The 26,140-nt window shown below is 44.3% G+C and overlaps 1 protein-coding gene across 1 annotated transcript; it reads left to right on the plus strand.

The window, feature by feature from the left end:
• The first annotated feature begins 3,918 nt into the window (after positions 1-3,918).
• On the plus strand, positions 3,919-19,737 carry Ccdc126 (coiled-coil domain containing 126). Its single transcript, XM_021191679.2, has 3 exons — positions 3,919-4,080; positions 14,363-14,740; positions 17,905-19,737. Exons 2-3 carry the CDS (start codon positions 14,503-14,505, stop codon positions 18,087-18,089), a joined length of 423 nt encoding a protein of 140 aa, XP_021047338.1. The 5' UTR covers positions 3,919-4,080; positions 14,363-14,502; the 3' UTR covers positions 18,090-19,737.
• The last annotated feature ends 6,403 nt before the right edge of the window (positions 19,738-26,140 follow it).

The following is a 26,140-nucleotide window of genomic DNA, read 5'->3' on the forward strand; positions in this document are numbered from 1 at the left end:
AACTTTCATTGACTTATAATTGTCATCTTAAAGGCTTATTGCCTCCATCTGCTAACCTAGGCCTAGTCCTGGAAGCTTCTAGCCTCTGTGCAAGCTTCTAGTATCTCTTCTAGGTCTAGACTGTTTACAGCCTCTGAAACTTTTTGCTGAATAAACTCATCCCTTCCTGGTTCTTCCCAAGCTCTGGCTGGCAGGTTCAACTCGGCTGTGCTGGCTCAAACTTCTCTCCCAGCTGACTGATTCATTCTGGCTTTTCTCTCTGCTTCTGAATTGCTCAGCTTGGCCTCAAACTAACTCTAACAGACTTTTCTAATCTTCGGGCTCCTCTCATTCTTGTTCATTCTGTCTTTACCTGTGTCTAGGTTGTTCTCTCTTCAATCTGTTTCTGTAAAAACTCTCCCGGTAACACTCTCTTTTTCCCTCCCTGCTCTGCTTCCTCTCAATTCCACTCCACTGCTCTCCATGAACTCTACTGTACCCTGCCTGGACTGGACTCTCTTCTCTCCTGTCCACCTCTCCCTTAAGTAGCTTGCTTCCCTTTCCTCTCTCTTCTCGTGAGAGTTCTATTCTGTCAAGTCTTTCTCTGCCACTCAGAGACCACTTTCAAACTCAGTGCTTCTTTCTACAGACTAATTTTACTTTCATTGTTTGGGATTAAAAGTGAGTACTAGGGGTGTGTCTGGATTCCACACAGAAGCCTTAAGGTGTATGCTAACTAGAAACAGGTTCAAATATCCTGTAACAGGCATGTACCTTCAATCACAGCTCTCAGGAGCCTGAGTTCTATGACAGTCAGGGCTTTGTACGGAGACTCCGTCTTTAAAAAATGTGAAGGCCAAGACCCAAGAGCCAGGATGAGGGAAGCACTCCCTTAGACCAGCAGAGGCTCATCCCTACAGGCAAGCAGCTGGGAGATGGCCACACTCTTTCTGGCTACAACATCTAGAGAGCCAACTCTGTAACTCATCCTCCACCTGAGGGGCGGTTATCATTCCTTCAGTTTGCAGGCCTTATAGGCATCCATGGTTTTACTGTGTACTATAGCCATTTGCCCCTGACTTAAGTTTAGTAATTATAAATTTCCGTATTAGCTGAACCTCTGTTTAAAATGTTGATAAAGGTTTTGTTGTATGGTATACACACACACACAAAGATAAATTTTATCAGTGCATTTACTTAGCTAAACATAAAAAACATTTAACATTTACAGTTGTACTGGTTGTTTTGTGTGTCAACTTGACACAAGCTGGAGTTACTACAGGGAAAGGAGCCTCCCTTGAAGAAATGCCTCCATGAGATCCAGCTGTGGGGCATTTCCTCAATAGTGAAGGGGGGAGGGCATTATGGGTGGTTCCATTCCTATGCTGGTAGTCCTGGGTTCTTTAAGAGAGAAAACTGAGCAAACCAGGGGAAGCAATGTAACATCCCTCCATGGCCTCTGCATCAGCTCCTGCTCCCTGACTTGCTTGAGTTCCAGCTCTGACTTCTTTTACCGATGAACAGCAATGTGGAAGTGTAAGCTGAATAAACCCTTTCCTCCCCAATTTGCTTCTTGGTCATGATGTTTTTGAAGGAACAGAAATCCTGACTACCTTTAATCCCAGCACTTTGGAGGCAGAGGCAGGCAGATTTCTGAGTTCGAGGCCAGCCTGGTCTACAGAGTGAGTTCCAGGACAGTCAGGGCTATATAGAGAAACCCTGTCTCGAAAAACAAAAACAAACAAACAAACAAAAAAGAAACCCTGACTAAGACAATAGTCAACAGATTAAAACCCTGGTTGATATCTACCTTTTTTCTTATGTAGCAAGCCTTCAGTATCCATGTGGTAGCTTGCTGTTACAGTTCCTCCTCATTCAGACTAACTACATTGTAGATCCTCAAGGGTCATATATGGCTAGCAGCGTTAGAGAACATTTGTGTACAGATTATCCCATTTTGGGCACTGGTTACATGGGTTTTTTTCTCCTTAGTTAGGGGCCTGTTTGGATCCCCCTTTCCTTCTCCCCCCCTCCTCCTCCTGTGATGTGGAAGATCAAACTATCCTCATACAGGGTATTAAACCCCTACATGTGCTGGCATTCTACAGATGGAACACTTTGTTTTGTCCTTGATTCTTTTCTGTGATTAAGAGTCTTTGTATATTCTGAATACAAGGCCTTTCTTGATTTATATATTTCAAGGGTCTCATTCCACTCTAAGGCTTGTCTTTTGTTTGTTGCTGTTAAAACTGTGTTTCCCAGGCTGTGTTTGATCTCCAGATCTTCCTGTTTTCTTCGTTTTGTGTGTGTGTGTGTGTGTGTGTGTGTGTGTGTATGTATGTGTGAAAGATCGACAGAGAGAGAGAGAGAGAGAGAGAGAGAGAGACACAGAGAGAGACACAGAGATACACACAGAGAGACAGAGAGACACAGAAAGAGACACACACAGAGAGAAATAAAGACACACAGAGAGACACACAGAGAGAAAGACAGAGAGAGACACACACAGACAGAGACACAGAGAGAGACACACATAGAGACACAGAGAGAGATACATAGAGACACAGAGAGAGACACACAGACACAGAGAGACATACACAGAGGCAGAGAGAGACACACAGAGAGAAACAGAGAGAGAGACACAGAGACACATAGAGACACAGAGAGAGAGACACACACAGACACAGAGAGAGACATACACAGAGACACAGAGAGACACACAGAGAGAGACACAGAGACAGAGAGACACAGAGAGAGACATACACAGAGACACAGAGAGACACACAGAGAGAGACACAGAGACAGAGAGACACATAGAGAGAGACACAGACTGAGACACACACAGACACAGAGAGAGGCATACACAGACACACACACACACACACACACACACACACACACACACAGAATTTCATGAGTGTGGGCGTTTTGCCTGCATGTACCTTAGTGTACCAACTGTGTTCCTGGTGAGGCCTGAGGAAGACTGTTAGATATCCAGAAATGGGATGACAGATGGTTGTGAGCCACCATGTGGATTCTGGAAACTAAACCCGAGTGCTCTCTAAGAACAAGTGCTCTTAACCACTAAGCCATCTTTCCAGTCCAATTTGACTTTTTAACGTGTAATTTTGTGTGTGCTGAGCATTTAATCAGAGCCATATGCATGCTAGGCAAGTGTTCTACCGCTAAGCTGCATACCAAGTCCTGAGGTACTTGATTTCTTAAAAAAATGTATTAACTTTGTTAAACTCTTATTAATTGTAATAATTTGTCTACAAATTGTTTTGTTATTTGTTGTGTGTATACATAATTATACCATCCGTGACAAGAATATCTTTAAAACACTTTATTTGTATTCATGTAATTGTGTGTGAGTGTGCTGAGGTCTGCAGAGGCCAGAAGTGGATGGGATGGATCCCTTGGAGCTGGAGTTCCAAGAGATTATGAACCTCTTGATGTAGAAGCTGATACTTGAACTCTGGTCTTCTGGTCCCTCAGCAAACTGTCTGAACTGTTGAGCAAGGTCTCCAGTCCCCAGAAAAGGATAGTTTGTTTCTATTAATCTTTAGTCCTTTTAGTTATTTTTTAATCCTACTTCCCTGGGTGAGGACCTTCAGGAGCACAATGGGGACACTGGACTCTCCAGCACTAGGATGCCCTCTAGTGTCAGACAACAGCATTAGGGGCTGCTTTTCTAGTGGAAGGTAGGTGGTAGGATGCTTCAGCGCTAGCGGCGAATAGGGTGCTGAGTTTTCTCTAGTAGCATTGCAGCTGCGGCGCCTCTTAGTTGCTAAGCAACCGCGTCGCCCTGAGTCCTTGGGCCAAGAGCACGTGCTGACTCTCTGCAAGGCGGGACTACATTCCCCACAATGCCGCGCGCAGCAGGCCCTGGCCGGAGAATGGGGGAAGGGTGGCCGGGAGGCGGAGCGGAAACAGGGAGTAGAGTCCCGGGGTGCCGAGCGTTCTCGGTCCTACCTCCGTCCTGGCCCAGAGGCTGTTGCGGCGCCGCTAACGCCCGCCCGTGGCGGGCTGTGGCTGTAGTTCCAGTTTGTGAGCCCCGCGGCGGCGGCCCGCGTGATTGACGGGAAACCAGTAGGCCAGGTCAGACGGAGGAGATAGGGGAGGCGGGAGGCGGTGTCCCTGCGGCCCCGGCTCTGCTACTTTGACAGCCTCGACCGCCGGGCCGGGCTCCGCGGTGCTCTGCGGGGATGGGCAGTCGCTGCGGCCGAGCTCTTGACAGCTTAATTCTCTCGTTAGGAGAAGGACGTGAAATGCCTATTAAACCTGCCAAACTCCTCTCCTGGGAGGCTGGTGAGGAGGAACTTTATCTGCTGTAGGTGCAATTGAGTGGCCAGGCAGCCAGGATTCGAACCCCTGGCGTCCCTCTGCCTGCTGTTTCATTCAGGCTAAGCAATGGCTCCAAGCCGATTTGTTTCATCCAGCAGATGGAGATCTCATACAGTTTTAAGTTGTTAGATTTATAAATAATAAGCTATTACATCTTGAGTTCTTCATTTGATGAAAAGATGTTTTAAATGTGATTCGAAGTGTGTGGACTTTTGGTTGATCACTAGCGCTCTATGTTGTGTGTTCGCTTTATATTTTACTTTTTACATGAAGAGAATTCCTTAAGATATGCTGGCTTCTTAATTTCCGCCCCTTTAAGATGGCTGAGAATGTTCTAAGGAAATTGATGACTCTGCTTTCCTGGGGATCAGCTCTGTAGATACTGTACAAGGACTCACCTCCCCCACCTCCCTAGCCTGGTCCCATAGGAAACCCTTAAAAGGAGATTAAAGGCTTTGTCCGTCAGATCCTTTGCAGCTTTGCCCTATGTCAACTTTCTGTACTGTTTCTAATGGTTCAGTCGTTTCTCTCTCCCCTCCCCCACCCCCTTTTTCTCTCTTTCATTTTCTAGACAGGTTTCTTTGTGTAGTTCTGGCTGGCCTCAAACTCAAGAAATCCTCCTGCCTCTGCCTCCCTAGTGCTGGGATTAAAGGCGTGTGCCACCACCTGGCACCCGCTTAGGATTTCTGTTCCCAGGTTGTAGTTTTTGTCTGGAGATGCATTGAATGGATGCAGTGAATCTGATCAGGAAGGACTCAACATGTTCAGGTTCTGTCAGTTGTCTTCACCCTCGCTTTCTCAATGTTACTGACATTGGGTTTTCAAGGAAATCTTTATAAAACTTAAACTGAATTTCCTTCTATTTTAACGTGTAACTGAATTTCCTTTTTATTTAACGTGTCTGCCCTCTGTGCACTATTTTGAGTCGAGACACTATTGTGCAATATGTGAAATAATTGAGTAACTATTGTTTTGAATGTACAGTTGTAATGGGATAGTGGAGCTGGCGGCCTGATGACTTATTTGACTGTGTGATACCTTTAGGGAAAGGGAGCCTTCTAATGCTTGCTAGAACAGTAGCAGTTAATAATTGTGGAAGGGGGCATACGCATGGAAACATTTCTGATAAACCTTAAAACGTGTGGCAGGAACACTCATTTTGAAGAAAATGACTCTCCTGGTGTTACTGAGTGCAGTAGAGGAGAAGATGAGAACCGCAGAAGGCGGCAGCCTTGGTTCTTGTCCTGTTCTGCCACCATCCACATGACCTTAGCTTTGATTTCTCTGCGTTTCTCCTTTCCCCATATTTACAGGAATGAACAGATCTATCCCAGGGGCTCGTCTATCTCAGACTTCCAATGCTAAGGATCTTGGAACATCCATTTTACTATAGGGGAAAACTATAAATCCCCTTACACGTTTATTTGTGCCCTTGTTCCCTGCCCTCTACGTTTTACAATTCTCTCCTTCCACCCTGATAAAAAGGGATTCTCATGGAAGAGCTAGGAAGCTGCAGACATCACAATCCCTACCAACCAGCACCGGCTCTCCGAGCCATCCTGGTGGTCCTGGGTACCTCTTGCCTGCTCACTCTTAGCTTCTGGTCTCACTTCTCTAACCCGTTTTCATTTTTCCTTTTCATAAATTCATCTACTTCAGCCATTGTTTTCTCTCTGGCCTCTTTATGTAGAAGGCCCCTGGCAGGGGTGCCCCGTGCTAGCCCATTCATCTGGAAAGAGGTGGAGGGCCATATGACACAAGCTATGATTGGCTAAGGCTCTGAGCAGCTCAGCCTGTGACTGAAATATCTGATGCTGCATAATGTGGTTTAGATTAAACCCTCACTATAGCGCGGTGATAAAGCACTTTTCTTTTGATATAGTGCTTCCTGTTTTCAATCCCAGCCTTACTTTACCCCCACCCCTATCTCACCGTAGCTCTGGCTGGACTGGAACTCGCTGTGTAGACTGGTCTTCAACTCATAGAGCTCTAACTGCTTCTGCCTCCCTCATGCTGGAATTAAAGCCCTGTGCCATCAAACAAGAGTACTTTAGCGTACTTTTTTCTCTCTTTTAAAATCTATTTTTATAATTTTTACTGCTGCTGCTTCTCTCTTCCCCAAGATGCCACCTGAAAATGTTAAGATATCTGTGTGTCATCTTAGCAGGAACTCTTGTGTAGCTTTCTTCAAGGCAGGAGATTTTATTTATTTTTTTAACCTTTGGTTCTTAGCACTGTGGATTGAACTCAGTAGCTACATACCCCCAGGCCTAAGCATCTTCAAGTTTAGACCTAATTATAGAGTTGGTAGCTGTTGCCTATGTTAATTCTTTTCCACCAGATATTTGCTTCAGGCAGTATTATGTAGGGAAAATATTTTAGGAATGGACATTTTCTCCAGAAATTCCATTGCAGGGCCAAGTCTGGTGTGTGTGTGTCTGTGTGTGTAGGGTTTAGTTCTGCATCTTGCATTGGAGAGAGCTATGTGTACTTCTGACTGCTGGCGAACATGCCATATCTTTTTTTATACTCTACACATGCCTCTATGGCTGTGAAGTCCTTTGGAGACAACAGGCGGGTGTGATGCTATAGCACCCTAGGCTGAGTGCGGGCAGCTGTGCTAATTGGCTGCTGCTGCCACCGCCGCCGCCTCTGTTAAATATTATTCATAACAGCACAGAATGTAGCAGTGAATCAAGGCGAAATGGGATTTGAATGAGAGATTTGAAGGTAGGATTAGCCATCTGTTAATGTTTTTAACATTACAGTTGCTATTACAATGCTTTCATTAAAAATATATGGAAATACTTTATGANGGGCAGTTTAAAAGGCACTTGTTTTTAAAAATATTTTTAAAAACTGAAACTCAGCAAGAAATCTTTATCTGTAAATTTCATGGACGTGCCTGCATGCTTGTATGTAGAAATAAATATACCCAGAAAAAGCTTTGCAAAATAAAGTCTTTAGTCTGTACATTTTTCTCTGATGATTTCTGTTTTTTTTTTTTTTTTAAACATTGCAAATTGCAAATGATCTGTTTTGTTCCCTGCTTTTGGAAAGCAGTGGTGGCCTGAGCTGAGAGTTTGGATGTTTTGGACGTCCTGACTCCTTGTGCTCTTCTTCCTTCTCTTCTATACTTCTAGTTTAAGTATTCAGTGGTTACTTGTCTTTCTTTTGTTCTAGCAATAAAGCTGGCCTAACAGGTTTATCTTTTGGTTTGGGGCTAGGGAGAAACCACTGAAATGTTGCTTAACGACTTGGCTATTTGCATGGCATACTGCTTGGTGAGATGTGTAAGAGAGCTTTGAACACTGCAGTCTTTTAAAGCAGCAGTTCTCAACCTGGGGCTTGTGACCTCCATAAGGGTAGCATATCAGATGTTTACATTATGACTCATAACAGTAGCAAGATTACAGTTATGAAGTAACAATAAAATAATGTTATGGTTGGGGGTCACCACAACAGGAGAACTGTATTAAAGGGTTGCAGCATTAGGAAGGTTGAGAATCACAGCTTTAAAGTTTTTTGTTTGTTTGTTTGTTTTTGTTGTTTTAAAGTCAGGGTTTCATTGTGTAGCCCTGGCTGCCCTCAAACTCCTATCTTGCTTCTGTCTCTCGAGTGCTGGACTGCAGGCATGCACCACTGCAGGCATGCACCACTACAGGCATGCACCACTACAGCTGCCTCCTATAAAGACTTTGTAAGTTGGAGTGTCAATAATAAACTCTGTAACAAATAGAGAAATTTAGGAAAAAACTTCTAAGCTGGGTGGTGGTGGCACACACTTTTAATCCCAGCACTTGGGAGACAGAGGCAGGTGGATTTCTGAGTTCTGGCTATACAGAGAAACCCTGTCTGAAATACCTTCCAGTCTTTGCTGCCTGATGCCTGTACTCCTTAGGGGATGTTTGTTTCAGGGTTTGACACATTGTGCTTAAAATACCTAGTAACAGTTTTGTTAACATTCTTGGAATTGTTCCTTAGACTTTGTTTTGCACCCCACTTCCTCTTAATCCTCTTCCTATTAGAAAATACAAATTCAGTGTTTTCATGTTTGTAAAGATCATCACATCAGGTCATTATTGATCCTGTATGTTACCAGATAGCCTGACAAGCCCCTAAGAAATGGGACACCAGGGCTTTTTTTTGCCTGGGGTTTCTTGCTATTTGTGAGGCAAATGTCTTTTTTCTATCAGAGGTGGACAACTAACTAACTGAGGGCCAAAATTCTGCAAATCTCCCACACCTCTCGTCTCTCCCACCTTGTAAAATTTTTATGCAAATCATTTACTTTCTCCATATTTGTTTAAACAAAGGCAGTCCTTCCCCAACCCTCCAGAATTTGACAACCTGGGCAGCAGACCCCTTCCCTCTTTCCTTCATCCTCTTTGCATGATTCTTTTAAAATTTGCCAATTGGGAAAGACTGAGAGATTGGACCCTAGCCGATGTGGAAAAGATACAGGCATCGCCTGTGTCAGAATGAAAATCTGAGCTTGCTAGCCTGACTTGGGTTCTTAGTGAACTGGCTTTAGCAAGAAGGAATAGCTTTGCTAAGCTGCTTTCTCTTTGTTCCTGTGTTTACTTGTGGGATATAGACATATTCTTTTCTTTACATTGATTTGTCTAGACAAGGCCTTATTAGGGCTTGTGAGTCCTTTCCTGCTTATTTGCTTGTAGCCTGTAGTTTCTACTATCCCACTTAAAGCTCTGGGTAGACTGTTCTGTTAGCCTCCCCCCACCCTCTTCCTGCCCAGGAGCCACCATGGATCCACTGAAACACACACACACACACACACACACACACACACACACACACACACACACACACTTAACTTATTTTTAATATGCTTTAGCTCAATAGCCAGGTTCTTCTAAGTCTTAAGGCTTAAGAAGGCTAGCGCACCCTTCTTTTCACTCCCAGCTCAGCACCCTAAATCTGCCCTCAGCTTTAGTTCCTCAGTTACCTTTAGCTCTAGCTCAGCACCCTAAATCTGCCCTCAGCTTAGTTGTGTTTCTAATCTCTTGCCTGCTACCCCAGGCTCAGTTGGGGAAGCAGCCAGTGACCACTCTGTCCTAGGTCTCACATGGCTAGTGGCTCTTTCTCCCTCTGAAGCATGGCGAATCCTTTTCTCCTCTCCTGTATTTGCTAACCTGGCTGTGGGAAAACTGGAAGTCCTACCTATTCCACCCAGCTCATTGGTCACTAGCATCTTTGGTGATCCATCAAGAACCACTTGGGGAACAGGACCTTCAGCGTTCATTCCCAGTCCGAGCATCCCACCCTCTGCATTTGCCTTTGTTTGTTTGTTTTGTTTTTAAGATTTATTTTGCACTCGAGTGTGTGTGAGTGTGTGTGTGTGTGTGTGTGTGTGTATGTGTGTGTTCCATCCCTGTTCATGGTAGCCAGAACATGGCTTCAAATTTCCTGTAGTTAGAGTTACAAGTAGTGAGCCATCATGGATGGCTGGGACTTGAACTCCTTTCCTCTGAAAAAAGCAGTAAGTGCTCTTAATCGTTGAGCCATCTCTCCAGTTCTGCTATTTGCTTGTATTGAGAGAGAAAAAAAGAAGTTTCAGAAATAAATGTTAATACTTCTAGTTGGTAAGAAATTGGGACCAGATTTTGTAGTTGGCAGACCAGTTGCTAACCTCTCTGAGGGATTACATTAGCCCATACCTCATACAGACTTCATCATATACAGCCTCTGTTTCTGTTTATTCAGAGTAGTGCCTTATTTGTCTCACTTCTGCTAAGGCATGGTCTTCAGGAAGACAGGAATCCTACTTCCACCTTTCACACTGCCAATTCCTGACACATAGTAGGTGCTTTAATAGATAATGTGAATGAATGGATGAACAGATGAATGAGTAAACCAAACTCCTTCACACATTAAATGAAACTGCACATAGTAGTGTTTAGATGTTTATTTCCATCTGTTTTTTTTTTTTCTATTTCCCTTTTGGATTTTCTGCAGTTGGGAACTTTCCCATAGGAATGTTTAGAAAGTTATTTTACACCAAAAAAAAAAAAAAATTGGGGATAATGATGGAAATGGTTATAACATAGTTTTATGCTCTACATGTCTTTGATCTGCCATGCTACCAGCCCCCTCTCAGCTTCCCTTGAATCCACGGCTAAAAGACACAGACACATAGTCGTTCAATTTCTTGCCTTCTTGGCACAATTGTTGGGCGCTACTATCTCCTGCCTGGAAAAGCATGCTCTTACCAATTTCTTATCTCCATCTCTCTCAGATACCCTAAACTTCAGTTGCTAAACTCCCCCGACCCCCCTCCTATAGGAGCGGCCTGTGTGGCCACTCTGTTTTGAGATCTTACATGGCTCTTAGTTCTTCTCTCTCCAAAGCATGGTGAACTCCTCCTCTTTCCTTGAGTCCTCTGTCTGCCTCTAGGGACCTGGAAGTCCATCTGTCCCTTCCCCCCAGGAATTGGCCCATGGCTTCCTTTACTGACAGATCAAGAACCAATTGGGGCCGGGCATGGTGGCGCACACCTTTAGTCCCAGCACTCAGGAGGCAGAGGCAGGTGAATTTCTGAGTTTGAGGCCAGCCTGGTCTACAGAGTGAGTTCCAGGACAGCCAGGACTACACAGAGAAACCCTGTCTCGGAAAAAAAAAAAAAAAGTGACAGTAATCTGGGGAAAAAAGATAATTTTAGATTGCTGTAATTTTGGCTAGCAAAAGACTGTTGTATGATGGTGGCCCAGAAATCCTGAGTGATAGCCTGTCAGGTTGCTAGGTAGTGACTCTAGGCTTTTAGAGGGCCAGTACTTGAAACATAAAAGAGAATGGCAGTGTCAAAGTACAGGTTCTGTTGTCATTTGAAGCTTTGAACACCATACAGAAAAACATATTGAGTCCTCTAAAATGGAAACTTCTAGTTCTTTGGAAAGTTAGTTATGTCAAATGATGGTTTGCTGGTGCACACAGGTGAAAGGAGTGTAATTAAATTACTGTCCTGTCACATCTTGCTAAAGTAAACATGTGAAAGATACGGGTGAAAGGATGTTTTGATATAGCAAACACTTGAAAGGATGATTGATGAAGGAATATAAATATGACCCCACAGACAGTGGGAGATGAGCACTGAGCTTTGGTTTGTTCTACCTCATTATTCCTTGATAAACACACATGTATTGGTTCGCCTTACATAGCATTGTTGAGTTCAACTTGTGTTAATTCCACCACTGAGAGAAACTCAAGAACTGCTTGTGAGGTTCCTGTGGCAGCTTTCAGCTTCAGCAATCTTGTTGCCTCAGGCTTGTTGGTGAGCCTGGTGGTTTCTTCAGGATTGAACTATAGCTGCCTGGTGTCTGCTTGCTGAGAGGACTGGACCAAAACTATTGGTTTGTGCCTGGTGTCTGCCTACCTAGAGGAGAAGGGAGGAGCTGTGGAGGGAGGGGCGATGTGAGGGGGATACTGGGAGGAGTAGGGGAGAGGGGTGCTGTAAAGTGGATAAATAAATTAATGGGGGGAGAAAAGAGTAGATGTAACTCCTGATGAAGAAACTAGAACCTGTGGCCTGGGTGGAGACCTGCCATTCTAGTTGGGCATGGCCAAGGAGCCTAGGAAGCCATGTTTACTTTAAGGCATGGTAAAGAGATAGGTGTAGTGATTAGTCCTTCAGTGTGACATTGTACCTGTCCTTCCCAAGGTCACCCTCGGAGCATTAGCTCGGCAGGCCACAGCTTCCTGAACCTGCTGGCTGCTCTGAGTCAGTCAGAGAACTCTCACTTCTCCTTTCTGTTCTCTCCTTTTTCTCTCAACACTTTGAATCTCTCTGATAGTTTGTGCTTTCGTACTCTCCTTAAGCCCATCCCCCACCCCACCCCCAGTCAGACTGCTGCTGGTCAGTACTTTGTCTAGCTCTCATACTAGCTCAGATAAATCTGTCGACAGTTTGCCTGCCCTCAGGGGTTTCTGGTTAAATGCTAATAAAAGTGTCCTTGGACTTTCCTCTGGGTCTGTTTTTAAAATCTCTTATTAATACGCTTAAGAGCCCTGAGAGGAGACCTGGATTTTGCCCATATCAGGACTGAGCAGATACTCTGTAGAGTCCATGTTGGAGCGTTCTTGCCTTTATGAAGGTCTCTTTTCTGACCAGTGGTGAAGTCAGATCTTATATTTAGTCATCTGGGATTGAGTAACATTGAGAGTTTTTGTTTGTTTGTTTTTGTTTTTAAATTGGGAAATGGTAAAGGATTTCTCAATGTGCATCAGCCGGAAGTGAATTCAAAACCAAATGTGTATTGAACCCAAGGTGTTTGTGGCTGTGTTTATCCTGTGCTGCATCCCATGGCTTCACTGTAGCCTTGGTTCTGAACGCACAGCCAGCCACTCTGCATTGCGCTTGTCCTCATGTCCTCTGCTGTTTTAAACCCGGCTCGCAGTTACGCCTCTTAGGTGTTTTACATCGCTGTGTTTGCACTGTGCACACAGCTTTTCTGCCCATATGGTTTACCTATAGAAAACAAGGGCTTTGCCACTTTCCTGTGCCGGTCCTCAGCACACAGTGTATGGTTGGCCTTCTCTCTCTTCTCTTTCCCTCTCTTTCTTAGCTGTCATTTAACTCTTCATCTGCCAGAAACACCTAGCTGGCTGTGTTCTCAGTTCTCCAGTGATGTCACATTTCTGGCTCTGTCGTCATGCCGACTTGTCTTTTGAACTAACTGAAGAGTCCCAGTGCTCTTCCCAGAGGGTGCTACGGATACACAGTTTAGTTTGCAGCATTGTTATACATATCTGAGGAGCTGGATCTGTGTCAGTTTAAGGCCAGGATACATAGCTTGTCTCCAATAAACAAAAAATCTAAAGCATCTCTTCTAGAAAGCACATTTCTAGGGAAGAGCAGCTATAGAGAGAGCATCCCTCGCACATAGCTCAGTATGTGCCGATGAACGTTATAATGTTCCGAAGGCTTTGGGTTGATTTGGTTGTCTTGCTGTGTAGCTGGGGCTGGCTTGACACTCCCATGCAGCCTCGGCTGGCCTAGAGCTCGCCATGCTGTCTTTTCCCTCCCATGTGCTGGGATTTCCCGTGTGTGCCCCTGCACCTGGCTTGTTACCTTTACATTACTGTATTGTATTCACTTAGTTGTAGTCTCAAAGTAGGTTTTATTTGGTTTCGTTATTCCCTAGTAAATGGATTAAAATCAGCATGTTTATTTGTTCACACTGCAGAAATGAAAGCACCCCTAAAGTCTATTTTTAGCAAGCTGTGAAGTAGTCATGGGAAATGCACTATAGAGTTTTACTTGGAATATCCCCCTCCTCCGGCCCTCTTGATAAAGCCAGGGCTTTATCTCCTGAGCATTTTGGTAGTTTATAAACATTAATCTTCATATTCTGACTCTTTCCAAGCTCTGTGATCTGTAACCTTTCACTTGATTCCTTTCCGTTTCAGGGTGGATACTTCATAGGGTTAGTGCAGCCTCATTCGTAATATCCTCTAGTGGCACACTCGTGTGTCAGCACACACCTTATTGTGGGAATTCTGCTAGCTAGCCATTGTGATGTCCTGTCTTTGCTTTTTATCATTTCTAACTTTTATTTTGACACTCCTGTTACTGTGTCCTTTAGGAATCGCCTATGTGTTGAAGTTGGTGGCCATGTTTGAACAGATAGAGTTAGAATCTTGTATTGTCTGTCAACCTTATCAATGGCTTTAGTGACTGATGAGAAGTCACTCAAAATTTTATGACTATGGTGGCATATTTTTCAGCTATTAACAGATTTATATTTATTTCTAGTTTAATTTTGAAAAGATCTGAAATGCGCTGGGCAGTGGTGGCATACACCTTTAATCCCAGCATTTGGGAGATCGAAAAAACAAAACAAAAAACAAACAAACAAAAAAGGAAAAGGTGTGAAGTGGAACTGATAGGTGCTCAGGAAACTTGTTAGGTGGCAGAGAACGCTGTCAGGGAGGGTGGCAGTGGCATATCAGAGGCCGGCGCTGTCCTTGTCCATCCTGGGGCTGGTGCAGGTGGCACTGACCCTTTGCTCTTCATTTACAGTTGTGTGATGGCAGATGCAGCCCTGCTGAAGATGGACAGACGGCAGTAGACAGCTGTTCCTTTCAAAAGACTTGATCGTTTGGTGTCTTGTTTACAGCCACTCGATCAAGTCTGTTTGCTTCCTTCATCAGACAGCAGACATGTTCCGTACAATCTCAAGGAAAAATATGTCCCAGAAACTGAGCTTCCTGTTGTTGGTGTTCGGACTCATCTGGGGGTTAATGCTACTCCACTACACTTTGCAACAGCCGCGGCGGCAGAGCAGCGTCAAGCTTCGTGAGCAGATCCTAGATTTAAGCAAAAGATACGTGAAAGCTCTGGCGGAGGAGAGCAGGAGCACGGCGGATGTGGACAGCGGTGCATCCATGGCAGGCTATGGTAAGAACCTCGAGCTATCTCCTGACTTCTCCTTCCCAGCCCAGTCCCGTGTAAGTAACTTACAGGAGTTGAGCTCAGCAGCCACGTGTGCTCTTTATAAATTGATTTAAAGAAGTTACAGGTGAATGTTCTCAAATGGAAAGTAGAGATATAGTACTGATATATTCCTCACTCAGATTTAACTTATTAATATTTACATAAAATGCATTATATTTTAAGTACATTATAGAAATTGTGACATTCATCTCCTATCTATCTATCTATCTAGTATGTTGTGTGCATTTAAAATGAGTATGTAACAGCATCATTGATATATATTATAATTATATTTTTTGATTTTTTTTTTACTCCTTAATATAAACATCAAATAGACAGCATCTATTAAGTCCCAAGAAACAGGGTTTACCTATAGCTTCAGCGTTACTTACTGCAGCTCTCCCTCTCATAGCTTAGGTTCCTGTTGTTTCAAGTTTTCTGTTGTTTTTTTTGTGTGAGACAGGGTGTCTGTATATAGTTCTGATTGCCCTGGAACTCACCATGTAGACCAAGCTGTCCTTTTCACAGAGATCCACCTGCCAAGAACTCCCCCGTACTGGCATTAAAGGCGTTAACCACACATATGGCTTATTTTAAGTTCTTTATGTGTGCCAGTCTTTTCCTTTTAGATGAGAAGGGAAGCTAGGAAGTCTGAATGAAGCCTGTTCATTCAGTGCTGGGAATCAAATCCAGGGCCTTCACATAATGCCAGGCTAGAACACTGTCTTAATTAGGGTTTCATTGCTGTGAAAAGACACCATGACCAAGGCAGCAACTCTTACAAAGAAAACATTTAATTGGGCTGGCTTACAGTTTCATAGGTTCAGTCCATTATCATCATGGCAGGAAACATGCAGCATCCAGGCAGACATGATGCTAAAGAAAGAGCCGAGAGTCCTACATCTTCATCTAGTCAGCAGGAGACTTGAGCTAATAGGACCTCAAAGCCCATCGCTAGCTATTCCAACAAGGCCACACCTCCTAATAGTACCACTCCCTGTGAGCCACGTGTTCTCTCACGTGAGTCCCTAGGGACATCCCTATTCAAACCACTACACTCTAAACCGAGCTATAGCCCTAGCCTGTTTCATTTATTTAATTGTTTATTTTGAGGCAGAGTTTCATGTTTCCCAGGTTGGCCTTGAACTTAGCTTGTAGTTGAATATGGCCTTGAACTTTTGCTCTTTGTTTATCTATCTCCCTGGTACTGGATTACAGGCCCAGCCAGGACTCTGGATTTGTGTTGTCAGACCTAGGGTTTGTGCTTACCGATTGAGCACCTTATTAACTGAGCTGTGTGCCCAACTCTATTTGCTTGTAAGTTAGGCTGACCTTGAGCTCAGTGTTTGCCTGCATCCTGAGTGCACTGGGATTGGGCTTCTGTAGTAAGTTTGTTGTTTGAGTGTTTGTTTGCTTTTGTTCAAGACAACTTTTTCTTTCAGCAGAGGTGTTTGTAATGCCTCTTGAGGAAAGGCCTTACAGCTAGGTCACAGTATGCCACAAGGGCTGTGAGTTCAAGAGTGTAGTAATGCCATCCCAAGGCTGCTCTTACATTCTCTCTGCCCTTTTCTTCTGTAGTTTTTTCCTGAGCCTTGGAGGAGGAGATACAGATGCCCCGTTTATGCTTTCCCTGTTAGGAAGAACAGGCAAGGCATGGTGGGCACACCTGTAATCCCAGCACTAGGAAGGTGGACACAAGGCCTGGTGGGCACACCTGTAATCCCAGCACTAGGAAGGTGGACACAAGGCATGGTGGGCATACCTGTAATCCTAGCACTAGGAAGGTGGACACAAGGCATGGTGGGCACACCTGTAATCCCAGCACTAGGAAGGTGGACACAGGCATGGTGGGCACACCTGTAATCCCAGTACTAGGAAGGTGGACACAAGGCATGGTGGGGCTCACTTGTAATCCTAGCACTAGGAAGGTAGACACAGGCATGGTGGGCACACCTGTAATCCCAGCACTAGGAAGGTAGACACAAGGCATGGTGGGCACATCTATAATCCCAGTGTTAGGAAGGTGGACACAGGTATGGTAGGGCACACCTGTAATCCCAGCACTAGGAAGGTGGACACAAGGCATGGTGGGCACACCTGTAATCCCAGCGTTAGGAAGGTGGACACAAGAGGATTCCTGGGGCCTGCTGGCCAGCTCTTCTAACTGGATTGGCAAATTCTAGTTAGGTACAGTGTAAGACTGTCTCAAAAATAAGTGAAGGCTGAGACTAAGTGGCTGTTGAATTGCTAAACTAAGAGAGTCCCTCTTTATGGCACCCAGGTGAGGATGCTGTATCCATCATGGGTCTTGTTCATATGGAACATTTGCCGGTCAATGCTTCATGGTTAGTGTGGCCAGGCAGTAGCATCTGCATACAAACATGAATGCAAAGCCGAAAGCCTCTATGTTTGTCCTCAGCATGGAGCCAGAGGCTGCTGGAGTAGCCTGGAGTAGGTCAGAGCAGGTCACCCACCCTGTGCCGTGGCTCCCCACCTCCACTGCCCTCGGAGCGTCAGGGTCTGGCTTGTGCAGGGGTCATTTGCTTACGGGGCTCTCCTGTCCTGCCTTCACTAGTTCTCCACTTCCTGGTCCAGCCTCCTGATACCTACTCAGCAACTCAGTGTGGGGTCCCAGGAGATGACTCACCAGTAAGAGCATTGGCTTCTCTTCCCGAGAACCCAGCAGCTCCCACATGGAGCTCACAGCCGTCTTTAACTCTAGCATGGAATCCATCACCCTCCCTGGCTTCTGGGCACCAGGCATATACATGGTGCACAGGCATACATGTAGATAAAGTACCTATACACATAAAATAAATATGTTTTTTGACAGTAAGAAACAGTCTAAGTGTGTTCCTTACAGAGGGACTGGTGTTTTGAGCCAGACTCCGATGCACAACTCTCAGAAGTGGAGAGTCCTGGTGTGCTCGTAACTCTGCTGCTTTGGGTGTGGTGCTAGTGATGAACGTCATCAGACTTTCTCTGTTGGCCTCCAAGTATCTTTTCTGAAACACATTTTCTTTCAGATATCCTGATAATTGTTTAACTCTTTCCCTTAAACTGTAAAGATGTAAACATTAAGTGCTCTGTTGCTATTTAATATGATTGATTCCAATTTTTCCCCATAGCTGATCTGAAGAGAACGATCGCGGTCCTCTTAGATGACATTTTGCAGCGCTTGGTGAAGCTAGAGAGCAAAGTCGACTATATTGTTGTGAACGGTTCAGCCACCAACACTACCAATGGCACCAATGGGAATTTGGTGCCGGTAACGACCAACAAAAGGACGAGTGTTTCGGGCAGCGTCAGATAGCAGTGAAGGGCACCTTGCACGGCTACACCACTGTGGATTACATCCATCGCAGGACACCTCTTAAACTGCTGCCTAGGACAGAGTAATACTTGACAATAAAAGCTCTACACATTTCCAAGGAGCTTGCTGGATTCATAGGATGCTAATTCTGTATATATAACTACAGGCATTATTAGTTTGCTTTGACACAAAGCTCTTTAATGCTGTTCTGTATTCTTAACAGGAATTTGGTAACAAGGTTGATATGGTAAGCAGGGAGGTCATCTCTGTACAGAGATCAAGAAACAAGAGCACCAGAAAGACATGGAGTCCTTTCTAGAAATACTTATCTAAGTATATAATATGTTTGTCAGATAAGTGGACAGTAACGTTCTACTCATTCTGTCGCCCGCCCTCAGCAGTATCCCTGTGAGTAGAGAACACGCTTACTTCCAGAACTATATTTTGTTACTCAATTTACGAGCAGAGAAAGGAAGTATCATGTTGAAAATCATGTTTTGAAATAGACCCAAAGAATGTTTTCATTTGCACTATCCTTCAAAATTAACTGAAGGTTAATTGTATATTTTTAAAAATAGCATTTGTAAGAATATAATTTTGAAATGGGTAGCAGCCACTGTCCATAGCTAACCGTCACCGTCGGGGGACAATTTAATAGAAATGGGAGTAATTGCTAATCTCATACGTTAACATTTCTTACATATATTCTGCAGAATAATACATATTTTTATGATGAAATGAAAAATAAAATATGCATGATTTTTCACAATCATGGCTGTTGATTTGAAAGTGAATCTCGGTGTCACATGCCTATAGCCATGGAATCCAGGAGGCTGGGACAGTAGAGCTGCAAGCTCAATGCCGCCGGGGCAGCAGAGCAGACCCTGTGTAAAAACCATAGGAAAGTACATCATTTCCATACTCTGCTAAGTGTTCTTCAGTTATTCTGGTGGAGGAAGGAAAGGGCTTGAGGACTTTAGCCAGATGTATATAATAAATGTTATTTGTGCTGCACAAAAGTGCTTGGAAAATTAATGTGAGTTGCTGTTATTTAAGAGTATCCTGTGTTAGGAGATGTCAGATTAGCTATTCATTTTATATAATGACCACTTTACAAAATTAAGAACATTAAAATATAAATTATGAAGATTGTTTATCTTTTTAGAGAAATAGCTACTGTATACAGCACAAGAAATCTTGACTTGGTTAATTCTAGTATAGAATAAAACATGTCGTTATTTAAATAGCCTTTGTAGCAAATCCAATTGCTATATAGTATTCTATATTTCGTAGTATTTATTCTATATAATAACTGCTTATGTGCAGCTAGCCTCTAGATTTAGAGTAAATTGAATTTAGTTTTTGATATTTTTCATTATTATTATGCTACCACAAAAGTAGCAGTGATTATAATATTTTGTTAAAATAAGAAATATATTGTTTCATGAAAGATAACTTTCTGAAATGTCTTCCCTGAACTGTTATGTAAAGAAATGATGCCCCATTGCCCATAGATTCTGCAGTACCATTCGGTCTCTGAGGAGTCCTGAGCATCTCTGATTTCATTGCCTTCAGGGATGAAATAAAATATATTGTTTATATTCACAATGGTTATTTTTGTTTTGGTTTGGTTTTGGTTTTCAGGATGGGTTTTTCTGTGAACAGTCTTTGCTCTCCTGGAACTCACAGACATCTGCCTGCCTCTGCCTCCTGAGTGCTGGAATTAAAGGCCTGTACCACCACTCCTGGCTTGTTGCATGTATTTAAAAACAGCAGTCATGCATTTAATAAATGTCAAGTGGTTTGTTCTTTTCTTAAAGTGCTGGGTATGGAATCTAGGGCTTTACACATGCAAAGTAGTTCTCTACCACTGAGTTTTATTCACAGCCTTTGATGTTAATGACTAAAAATAATATGAACTCAAATTTGTGTTTTATTTCAACCCCAAAAATCTTTTTTAAAAAAATATATAAAATAGTAAGGAAACCCAAGAGGCTGGGGATCTAAGCAGTTGGTAATATGATTGCCTAGCATGCTTGAAGCCCTGATTCCAACCCCAGCGCTTAAGCCAATGTGGTGAGGCATACCTGCAATCACAGCCATGAGTGAATGAGTCTTATGGACTTTGCTTAGGTGATGGTAAAGGTCATAAGTTAAAATAAACAATATATGTAGTTTTTCTAATCATTGCAAAATGAGATGAAAACCTCTGCATCAGCTTCTGCCTCCAGGATCCTGCTGAGATCATGACCAAAATGCAAGTTGGGGAGGAAAGGGTTTATTTGGCTTACACTTCCATATTGCTGATCATCATCTAAGGAAGTCAGGACAGGAATTTCATCTAAGGAAGTCAGGACAGGAATTCAAATAGGGTAGGAACCTGGAGGCAGGAGCTGATGCAGAGGCCATGGTGGGGTACTGTGTCTCCATTGTATATGTATTGTGTTTATGTATGTTTCTGTGCATGTTCATGTGTGTGCACAGCACAGTACAACCTCAGGAATCACTCCTTAAGTATTGTCCAGGGATTCTACAATTTTCCCTTGCTTCTCTGGCTGCTGTAAACAAAAGAATTGTTAATCAAACATCAGCTGGATTACCTGTATGCCAGTGCCGACCTTTGAACACTAAACTGATAACCTGAGAAAGAACTATACAATGATTACCATTTTATATTAGTCAAATTGTTCTGTGTTCAATTTGGCTCCAGCATCTCAGATGACAGTGTGAGGTACATTTTGTTATCACAAACCTCATTGAACTGTAGATGACTGAAGTCATTTCCACATAGGTCGAGAGGGGTTCCACAGAGGGACTGTTGTGTGACTGGTGCACATAGAAGCCATCAAGGTTTTCTGTTACTGATATAAACACAAAGATTGATTTGCTGTGAGCTTTGCTGCTTAGCTCACTGGGTAAGTCAGATGGTAGACATCTTCCTTCCCCGGGTGTTGGCTACTTTCATTGCTGTCTCAGGTACTAGTGTTACTATTGCTGTGATAAAACACCATGACCAGGGCAGCTTAAGGAAGGGTCTGTTTGAACTTACGATTCCAGGGGGCTAAGAGTCCACCCTGCAAGGAGCACAGTAGGCACGGTAGCTGGTACAGTAGGCACGGTAGCTGGTACAGTAGCTGGTACAGTGGCTGAGAGCTCACCTATTGACCCCCAGGTAGGAAGTACAAAAGGCTATTGCATATGGCGTCATTCTTTGTTTGTTTGTTTGTTTTGTTTGTTTTTCAAGACAGGTTTCTCTGTGTAGCCTTGGCTGTCCTGGAACTCACTTTGTAGACCAGGCTGGCCTCAAACTCAGAAATCTGCCTGCCTCTGCCTCCCGAGTGCTGGGATTAAAGGTGGGCGCCACCACGCCCGGCGCTGCTCTTGTTTCTGATGCATCCTGTTCAGAAGGAGTTTAGGACCGCACTAAGGCCTTAGTAGATCAAGTATCTTCATATTCCTTTTGCATGTACGTTAGCAACAACTTTAAAAACCACTCTTTAGGTGACTGAAGAGATGGTTCAAGAGTTAAGAGCACCAGCTGCTCTTTTAGAAGACCTGGGATGGATTCCCAACACCCACATGGCAGCTCACAGCTATTCATAACTCCAGTTTCAGGGGATCCAATGCCCTCTTCTGGCCTCTGTGGGCTCTGTACACACATGGTGCACAGATATACATACAGGCAAGACACCCATCCACAAAAATATTGCAGTTATTTTTTAAAGAAAATTCAACACTTAAAATTCTTTTTGGTGCTTATCTGTATTTTTTCTTTGCTGTCATAGTTTGCTTTTCTGTTGCTGTGATAAATCAGTGACCAGAGGGGTTTGACTTCTGTTTCTGCATCACAACCATTGATGGCTGAGAGTTGGCTCAGTGGGTCAGAGCACTTGCTATTCTTACAAAAGGGCCCGACCTGGGTTTGATCCCTAGCATCCACATGGAGTTTACCATTCCCCCGGGCACCAGTGTGCTTGTGGTATACAGACATACATGCAGGCAACACACACATATGCACAGAGTAAGATAGATCTTTATGAACAAAAACAATCCATCATTCATAGAAGGCAGGAGGAGAATTCAAGCAGGTGTCTGGAGGTAGGAACTGAAGCAGAGGCCATGGAGGAGTGCTGCTTACTGGCTTGCTCCCCATAGCTTGCCCAGCCTGCTTTCTTATGGAACTCAGGACCATCAGCCCAGGGGTAGCACCACCCTTGGTGATCTGGGCCCTTCCACATCAATCACTAACCAATTTTTAAAAATGCCCTAGAGATTTGGCTACAGGTTAATCGAATGAAAGCCTTTTCTCAACGGAGGCTATATAAATGCTAGGGCCCCATAGGCAGGGCTGGGGTTGTTGATCATTCAGGGGGTAGTGGGGTGGGAATGGTGCTCTGTTAGTAGATATGCTCAAAGAAGAAACAAAATGAAAGAAATCAGATTCCAGAGATCTCTATTTCTCTCCCCCCACTTCTATGCCTTTTTCTCTCCCATCTAGTGATAAGGGATAAAAGTGGGGAGACAAAGGGTAGGAAAAAGAACCCGAAAAATAGTAAAGACCAGCAACAGGGAGTAGCTGGTTTTCTATGATTGTCATAAAAATCACAAATTTGATGGGTGAAAAAAAATATTCCGTATGGCTCTGTAGTTCAGAAATCTGAAATCAGTTATCTTGGCTGAGAGCAAGGTGTTGGCAAGACCTGCTCCTGCTGCAGGCTCCTGGTGGAAGAGTGCCTACCTGGCCTGTGTCCCTGCCCCCGTCCTCACCCCCTTAGGACTCCATTCCTTGCGTTTCCTGGCTCATGGCCTCCTTTTCATTCCTAAACCAGCAATGCAGTCGGATCTTCCGCCTCCTTCCTGCCTCTCCAGCAAGCCTTCCTGTTAGTTACACTCAGTGTCCTCTGGATATTGGGACAATCTCCCCAGATTTGTACACCACAAAGTCTCTTTTGCGGTCTGTTGTAACATGCACAGATTCCAGAGAGTTTCGGCTTGTTTATTCAGCCAACTACCAGAGGCAAATGGAGAAATGGAGTTCCTACTTTGTCATCTAGGATGAAAGTGGGAATCCCCTTTAATCCCAGCACTTGGGAGGCAGAGGCAGGCGGATTTCTGAGTTCGAGGCCAGTCTGGCCTACAAAGTGAGTTCCAGGACAGCCAGGGCTATACAGAGAAACCCTGTCTTGAAAAACCAAAAAAATAATAAATAAATAAATAAATAAATAAATAAATAAATAATGGTCTCTGAAAAAAAAAATCCTTGGTAGCCTATTTCTCTGCTGGTGAAATGAGCCGATTCTAGCCAGATTAGAATATATTAAAGGCAGGTTTATTGGGAGGCTTCTCTTGGGCTGGAGAGTTCACTGGCTCCCTGGACCAAGGCCAGGGAAGTCCCCTTGGGAACTGGGGTGGGAGTGGGGGTGGGGGTAGGGGTGGTGGGAGTGGGATGGGGGGAGGAGAAGAGAAAGGGAGACAGGGCACTAGCAGAGCGAGAGGGAGAGTGGAGAGCGAGAGCGAGAGCGAGCGAGCGAGCGAGCGAGCGAGCGAGAGAGAGAGAGAGAGAGAGAGAGAGAGAGAGAGAGAGAGAGAGAAAAGAGAATACCCTTGGGTGATGGGCAGCCCAGCCTCTAGGCTAGGTTGGGGGCAGAGTAAGCCAGGTAAGGACTGAGGGATGCTGGGAGAACCTGAAGGCCAGGTCTGCTTGATATGTAAAATACACACCTCAGTCCTTCATCCTGGAGTCCGGAAACCAAACTCCCCTTTCTTCCTTTCTTTCCTCCGTTCTTTCCCCCTCTCCCTCCAGTCTTCCCCTCCTTGATCTGCTTCTGCCACTGAGCTCTGACCCCGACTGTGCTGGTTTAAATGATAAAAGTCCCTGGTCTTTGGCATTGAATACACTCACTTTGTGCTGTTCAGGGAGGCGTAGGAGGTGACTCTACTGGCCGGAGTATGTGAGTCTAAACACTGCCACCATCTTGATTTGCCCTCAGTGCTTCCTGTTTGCTGTTTGAGTTGAGGTGAGCTCTCAGATCTGTCCCTGATGTCCAACCTGGTGTGAGACTAAAACAGGGACAACACGCCCTGCGGGTTAAGGGTTCGCTTTCCAGTTAAGACAGTTAAGAATTAAGTTCTTGTTTGTCCTGTGTAGGTTAAGGTTTCTGTATGTAGCTAAAAAGTAAGTTTCTGTTTGTCCTTGCAAGTTAAGGTTTTTATTTGTAATTAAGAATAAGTTTCTTGTTTAAAAATGGTTCCAAAATCTTTGACACTTGTCGTGTTTTGAATGAGAAATGTTCTCCCATAGACTTGCTTTTTGTCTAGGGACTGAAAGGACCAAGCAGTTACCATGCGGTCCCTCTGAGAGCATAGTTGTGTTTATAAAGTTAGGGGAGGGTCTGGGAGGAAGCGCTTGCTGCTTTTGCAAGGGACCTGAGTTTGGCTCTCAGCATTTAAAAAGGCCGGGTAGTAACTACCTGTGGTTCCAGCTGTGGTGGTTTGAGGAAGCATGGCCCTGCACAGGCTCAGATATTTGCATACTTGATCCTCAGTCGGTGGCTGTCTTTTGGAAGAATTGGGAGATGCTGAAGGAAGTGTATTGCCTGGTGTGGGCTTGAGGTTTTGAGGCCCAGTATGGTCTCTCTGCTTGCCGTTGGCTGATTGAGATGTGAGCTCTCAGCTGCCATGTTTTCCTTCACTCTGCCTTCTCAGACTCCATCACTCCGGAACCAAAAGCCTAACTAAACTCTTTTCTTTCATAATTGCCCAGATCTCCGTGTTTTGTCATAGCGACAGGTGCAGGTAGTGTACAAAAGCAAAAAAGCACACCGCCCCAGTCCCAGTCCCTGCCCCCACTCTGTTCCTAATCCTCTGCTCTCAGGGCTCTGCTCCCACCTGTCTGCCCCTACCCCTTCTCCAGTCCTCCACTCCCCCACTTCCCCCACTTAACCTCCCTTTATACCAGATCTGTTGCATGTTGTGATTTCTCTGGGAATACCTTGGCATGGGCCCGCCAGGTTACCCCCTCAATACGTCATGTCTCACAGCACCCGTCCTCTTTTCTTGAAAGTGTATCATCAGCCTTAGTCTTCTGCCCTTATGTGATCTTATAAGCAATGCATTTGCTTTCTGAATGGCTAGAATCTCCCATTCCATCCCAGCTTCCACTTGTGTTAAGCTGAGTCAGGAGGATTGGGACTCAGTAGCAGCCTGGGCTCCCTTATTAAAAACAAAACAAAACAAAACCAACCAGCCAACCAAACAAACAAACAAACAAACAAAAAACAGAACAAATTCAGCCAGAACCACAAAATCCAAAGATCTGCAATGTTTTCCCATAAATCTAACTGTTGTTGCACCCCACACGCTTTGGCTACAGCCACTGCATTACTTATCCATTGCTTGTAACAATGATCACCAAGAAAAAACCCTGACCACTTAAAACTTATATTTCCTCCAGTCTCTATCAGTCAGGTATGCGGGCACCAGTTAGCTGGGCCCTCCCTTCACCATTCACGCAGAGTGGTAGTCAAGGTGCTTGCAACCACGGGCGTCTCTTCTCCAGCTCGGGTTGTGCTCTCTGCCCTCTTGGACGGAGGACTTTGGTTCCTTACTGGCTGCTGGCCAGAGGCTGTCCTAGGTTGCGTAATATCAGTCCTCCTGACATGCAGCTTGCTTCATCAGACTGTCACCATGCAATTGGCATGTAAGAGGACGATTACACAAGGTGGTAAATATGGAAATGGGTGCATGGTGGAGGGGAGACTTACACCACCTGCCATAGCCACACCTTCCTTCTATCTAGAACTCTCTCCCTCTTTTCCACACCCGGCTTGAACCTTGGAACCTTTAAACTAGCCCTAATTAAATGTGGCTCACAACCATCTGTAATGGGATCTGATTCCCTCTTCTGGTGTGTCTGAAGACAGTGACAGTGTACTCATATACATAAAATAAATACATCTTTTTTTTTTTTTTTGGTTTTTCGAGACAGGGTTTCTCTGTGTAGCCCTGGCTGTCCTGGAACTCACTCAAATACATCTTTTTTTTAAAAAAGA

This window comes from Mus pahari, chromosome 2 (genome assembly GCF_900095145.1).
Source record: "Mus pahari chromosome 2, PAHARI_EIJ_v1.1, whole genome shotgun sequence".
Lineage (NCBI taxonomy): Eukaryota > Metazoa > Chordata > Mammalia > Rodentia > Muridae > Mus > Mus pahari.